The 6,196-nt window shown below is 37.2% G+C and overlaps 1 protein-coding gene and 1 long non-coding RNA gene across 2 annotated transcripts in view; one reads left to right on the top strand and one right to left on the bottom strand.

Annotated features, from left to right (window-relative positions):
• Nucleotides 1-325: 325 nt before the first annotated feature.
• prpf6 (PRP6 pre-mRNA processing factor 6 homolog (S. cerevisiae)) overlaps nt 326-6,196 on the bottom strand; it is a 12,062-nt gene continuing 6,191 nt past the window's right edge. Inside the window, 6 exon segments of the mRNA XM_017036305.2 lie at nt 326-808; nt 1,457-1,583; nt 2,168-2,282; nt 2,691-2,782; nt 2,868-3,001; nt 5,654-5,830. Coding sequence (XP_016891794.1) covers nt 656-808; nt 1,457-1,583; nt 2,168-2,282; nt 2,691-2,782; nt 2,868-3,001; nt 5,654-5,830 — 798 coding nt within the window. The 3' untranslated portion in view covers nt 326-655.
• On the top strand, nt 3,482-4,396 carry LOC103384433 (uncharacterized). The gene is made up of 3 exons (XR_522106.3): nt 3,482-3,659; nt 3,745-3,836; nt 4,245-4,396. It is a non-coding gene; the product is annotated as an uncharacterized LOC103384433 (long non-coding RNA).

Genomic DNA, 6,196 nt, shown 5'->3' with positions numbered 1-6,196 from the left:
TATTTTCAGGGGGTTTTTGGTTAGTTTGTTATGTTTCTCGTGTGTTTCTTCTGTGTTGCACCCAGTTCTGCCGCCCGTTGCCTATCACAGTGGATCAGTGGCAGATTTTGGGTAGCTTCCCATCGAGAGAAAAGAACACTCTTGTTCAGTTTTAGATGTTGTACAGTTCAAGACAAACGGTTATTAAAAAAAAATAGTTGGGTTTTTTTGTGCATCTTTTTTGTCCTTCCTCCAATTTTCTGAGGGTGCCCAATATATAATGTCATTTTTAGGTAACATTTTTTAAATGATTTTTATTTAACTTCAAAATTACTTCATTGCACCATTTTACTCTTGTGAAATGTGTCCTTTTTTATTATTCTGTATTTTTCTAGTTTTCCAGAATTTCAACATGTTTTCGGGTCACTGATACACACACGACAGTATGCACGGATGCCAAAAATGTTAACCATAACAAAGACTTTACATATATACATACATGGTCAAAAGGGATACAAATCATACTAGAAATGTGTAGAATAACAAAAAAAAACCAAAAAAAAACAAAAGTGTTTTGAAAACATTCGACAATGTCACAACAAAAATTATTACGATATTTTCACACGAATCAATTTCTTATGCTCTAATTTGCAAACTGGTTTACATCTTCTCAAGTTCAGAATGCGTTTTTGATTTTGCTGGCGACGAGTTCCAGTATCTCCCCAGTCTTCTTTTGCCAGTTGAGGATGTGTTTGGACTCGGCGCACCAGAGCTCTCCGTGACGTGGTTCTGCATTGTCACAGCGTTTCAATACCTCTGCCTGTTGCTCCTGGTATTGGAACAGTAACAATTAACATCACACAGAGTTCACTGAGGCATGCACAAAGCCTTGAAAATGAAGTCACACCCTTTGAGATCTCCTTGGAGATCCCGATCTACTTATTGGGAACCCCTGCTTTAAACTAAACCACGGATGTCAAACTCATTTTGGTTCACAGATCACATACAACCTAATTAGATGTCAAATGGGCTGGACCAGTACAATTTATTTTTACTTTATTTTTTTTATTTACAAAATTCATCTAGCGGGCCAGTTTTTTTTTCCTAGGTGAGTCTAGGTAATTCTCATTTCCTTACACCTCTGAAGACAATATAACAGTATTCTCATTAATGGCATATGAATAAGCACTTGGAAACTAAGCGCAAAAATTAAAAAAAAAACAATATACAATTTTAAGTGAGGCCGAACGCCTCTTTTTAGTGAAGGACCATCCTCTGGATATGAATTTCTGCAGGACGTGACATCTATAATTCAACTTTAACCATTTGCCCAGAGCTTAAAGTACGGTTTGTTAAGTTTTTAATATTCACCCATAACAATAAACATATTCAACTTTAACCATTTGCCCAGAGCTCAAAGTACAGTATGAAAACTTAACATTTCATATTCACCCACAACAATAAACACGCTATTTACCTCTGTGCCGTGCTGCAGCTCAAACTTGTAAAACATCGCCCAAGAGTCTCCCAGGTCGGGGTCAATCTTCACAGTCCTGAGGAACCACTCTCTGGCTTTGGTGATTTTTCGTTCACTCCAAAACAACCTAAGAGTTAATGACAATGTCAAAGTTGGAAAAAAAAAGCAACTATTCAATGCAATATAATTGGTTGAAACTTTGAAAAAAAACAAAAACTTAAAAATGTGCTTAATTATGTCTGCAGGACTAGGGAGCAACTTTTTGACTCGCGGGCCACAAATTGCCCGAAAATTGAACACGGGGGCCGGGTCAGGAGAGTTTGTGTGAATTAAGATAAACGACATGTAAAAGTCATGCATATACCGTAGGCTAAAATGCTAAAATCATTTTTTTACGCCATCTATTGGGGAAACATGGGTATGAGAGGGGAAAATGCAGAAGTATAATGATAATATAAACAAATTATATAATTTGGAAAACTTTGGTGGGCCAGATTAGATAGCTGAACGGGCCGCATCTGGTCCCCGGGCCTTAGTTTGGCCTAGATGAAGCACACAATGTAATTTAAATTTCTATTAATTTTAGGCATTTTGTTTTGAATTTGAACTTAGTTTCCTCCACTATAAGGACAATATAAGGAAAGATGCACAACTTCCAGGTTATTGAGCTTAAGAAAAAAACATTAAAAAACATAAGGGATGTTGTCGTACTTGGCTACAGCAAGCAAGACGTGGGGATCATGTTCACACTTCTTCAGAGCATCTACACTCTTTGTCTTCCTTTGTGGTCTTGCCTCCAGAAACACAGCTTGTGCCCACAGAATTCCTGCAGGGAGGAGAAGAGAGAGAGAGAAAATGGAATTACAGAGTGAACGAGGAAAAAAAGACATGTATGAAAGAGTTCAGATTTTTCAGATTTTTTTTGACGAGTTTAAAAAGAATTATGTTGTTGAATAAAATATTAAAGAGGTGAAGATGCAATACTACGCAATACAGTGACGAAACCATAACGATACTGAGTAGTGTCTGGTTTCGACTGAGGAAGAGAGCAGCTCTGGATAATACATGAATTAGCGCTCAGCCTCTTTCTTGTCAGGCACTACTCCTTGCTAAAATTATTTACTCCTGATTTAACTATTTCCTGTTTGAGAGTGGATGTTCAGAGGAATGTTTTTCATGGATATTTTCCTTAAAACAGCTACACAAGCTCTGATAGAAACAAAAATATGTTTACCTGAATTTGGACACTCCTGCAGGGCTTTGGCCATCAGAGTGTTCGCGATGTTCTTCAGTCCGGCCCTGAACTCAAGTCTGACAGACTCCGACCTTATAACAAAAAGTCAATAACAAGGATTTATTGATACGTTACAACACCAGCGCAAACGCATACTGACAAGTGGTGTGTTCCTACCATAACTCTGGGCTTTGAGGGTTCTTCAGCCTTGCCTTCTCGAGGATGGCCCTGGCTCGAGTCAGCTGCCCGACTTTCTCTTCGAGACGAGACAGCAACAACCACAGGGGGACTGAGTGGGGACACTTCTTCAACTACAGCAGGAGAGAAGAGAATAATCAATACTAATAAATCAAATCCACCATCTGTTATATCGCATGTGATCATCGATAATTATATTAATTTAGGTTCCATACACATTTTTTTTTTTTTGATTGACATGAGCTTGAGCATTATCGTAGCCGGCCTACAATTCATGAGCCTTAACAAAATCCGGTATCCTTTTGTGACGTCTTGAGATCACAGTGACGATGCATATATATATATATATATACACATATATGTATCCTTATATATATATATAAGGATACATATATGTGTATATATATATATATATATGCATCGTCACTGTGATCTCAAGACGTCACAAAAGGATACCGGATTTTGTTAAGGCTCATGAATTGTAGGCCGGCTACGATAATGCTCAAGCTCATGTCAATCAAAAAAAAAAAAATGTGTATGGAACCTAAATTAATATAATTATCGATGATCACATGCGATATAACAGATGGTGGATTTGATTTATTAGTATTGATTATTCTCTTCTCTCCTGCTGTAGTTGAAGAAGTGTCCCCACTCAGTCCCCCTGTGGTTGTTGCTGTCTCGTCTCGAAGAGAAAGTCGGGCAGCTGACTCGAGCCAGGGCCATCCTCGAGAAGGCAAGGCTGAAGAACCCTCAAAGCCCAGAGTTATGGTAGGAACACACCACTTGTCAGTATGCGTTTGCGCTGGTGTTGTAACGTATCAATAAATCCTTGTTATTGACTTTTTGTTATAAGGTCGGAGTCTGTCAGACTTGAGTTCAGGGCCGGACTGAAGAACATCGCGAACACTCTGATGGCCAAAGCCCTGCAGGAGTGTCCAAATTCAGGTAAACATATTTTTGTTTCTATCAGAGCTTGTGTAGCTGTTTTAAGGAAAATATCCATGAAAAACATTCCTCTGAACATCCACTCTCAAACAGGAAATAGTTAAATCAGGAGTAAATAATTTTAGCAAGGAGTAGTGCCTGACAAGAAAGAGGCTGAGCGCTAATTCATGTATTATCCAGAGCTGCTCTCTTCCTCAGTCGAAACCAGACACTACTCAGTATCGTTATGGTTTCGTCACTGTATTGCGTAGTATTGCATCTTCACCTCTTTAATATTTTATTCAACAACATAATTCTTTTTAAACTCGTCAAAAAAAATCTGAAAAATCTGAACTCTTTCATACATGTCTTTTTTTCCTCGTTCACTCTGTAATTCCATTTTCTCTCTCTCTCTTCTCCTCCCTGCAGGAATTCTGTGGGCACAAGCTGTGTTTCTGGAGGCAAGACCACAAAGGAAGACAAAGAGTGTAGATGCTCTGAAGAAGTGTGAACATGATCCCCACGTCTTGCTTGCTGTAGCCAAGTACGACAACATCCCTTATGTTTTTTAATGTTTTTTTCTTAAGCTCAATAACCTGGAAGTTGTGCATATTTCCTTATATTGTCCTTATAGTGGAGGAAACTAAGTTCAAATTCAAAACAAAATGCCTAAAATTAATAGAAATTTAAATTACATTGTGTGCTTCATCTAGGCCAAACTAAGGCCCGGGGACCAGATGCGGCCCGTTCAGCTATCTAATCTGGCCCACCAAAGTTTTCCAAATTATATAATTTGTTTATATTATCATTATACTTCTGCATTTTCCCCTCTCATACCCATGTTTCCCCAATAGATGGCGTAAAAAAATGATTTTAGCATTTTAGCCTACGGTATATGCGTGACTTTTACATGTCGTTTATCTTAATTCACACGAACGTTCCATCTGCTCCTGACTCGGCCTCCCGTGTTCAATTTTAGGATAATTGTGGCCCGCAAGTCAAAACGTTTGCCCACACCTGGGTTAAGGTTAGGAAATAGTTAATGTAAATATTGGATGCCCTTGATGGTGCCCCTCATTATGGATGATAAACAGCAGTCAGGGCTCTGATCATCATAGCAGACAAGAAGTAAGGAGCTGCAAGTTAATCAAGCGGTGCTGCTGTATTTGCATATCGCATAATTATTCATCAGGCACAAACAAACACAGATGTAGTGAAGGACACTTGTAGAAGGAAAGGGGTGAAGAAAAGATTAAACCCACAAATGCTGTAAACAAAAAAAGTCACAGTGGTCCTGTTGTGAGACACATATATATACATATATATATACACATATATATACATATATATATACACATATATATACACATATATATACATATATATATATACATATAGCATAAGCAATAATTTCAGAAATTAAGAAACAATTTAATTTTCAAATGACATTTTATATTGACTGTATAAAGAATTTAGAATAAAGACTTTAAACCGTATATTGATTTCCTTTGTAAAGAAATGAAAAATGAAATAAATCTAATTTTTTTTATTAAGATATATTATAATAATATTTCATATTTAATTAAATAATATGTAACATACAATATGTGACGCCACCCTGAGGCTGAAGATGCTAGAGAAATGGACAATCTCATACAAAACAAGAACTGAGAACATAAAAATCATCTTATTAATTAAATTTCCTCAAATTCAAAATGCAGCGTATGTCCTTCTGAATTTCTCTCTCCTAATTAATTCCAGTTTTTTTTTTTTTTTTTTTTTGCTTTGCAGTAAATCACTACACAAATACTAACCAAACGTCCCTCCCCTTCTCTTACCCCTTGGTTGTAGGCCTCTCTGGCCTTGTCCATGTTTTCACACTGCACTTCAATCTGCCCTCTCATCATCCACAGTTTGGGGAAGTCCTCATAGTGTTTCAGTGCCTCTGTGCACAAATCCTGGGCGTCGTCTATGTTTCCCAACACCCATTCCAACTTTACAGATTTCATAAACACCTGCAGATATAGAGATATAAAGTTTGAGTTATTTACTACAGATTTCACAAATATGAAATACATAGAAAATAATGAATGATTTGCTTTAAATATGGCGCATAGAAAAGATCAAACTGACCTGAATGCATCTGAATATTTATCACTTTTGATCTAACCTTTTGAGATTTTTGCAATTACCATATTTTCTGGACTATAGAGCGCACCTGAATATAAGCCGCACCCATTACATTTTTTTTTTTAAAAATACAAATTTACAAAAATAAGCCGCCAATATCCAGGTACCCAAAAACTAGCGTGTTCTTCTTTGCACTGACTTCCCCTGTCTACAACGCCCCCTGGTGGCTGAAGAAAAATCCATAGAAAAGT

This window comes from Cynoglossus semilaevis, chromosome 10, assembly GCF_000523025.1.
Source record: "Cynoglossus semilaevis isolate Cse_v1.0 chromosome 10, Cse_v1.0, whole genome shotgun sequence".
Taxonomy (NCBI): Eukaryota; Metazoa; Chordata; class Actinopteri; order Pleuronectiformes; family Cynoglossidae; genus Cynoglossus; species Cynoglossus semilaevis.
This window is presented reverse-complemented; position numbering and strand designations above follow the sequence as displayed.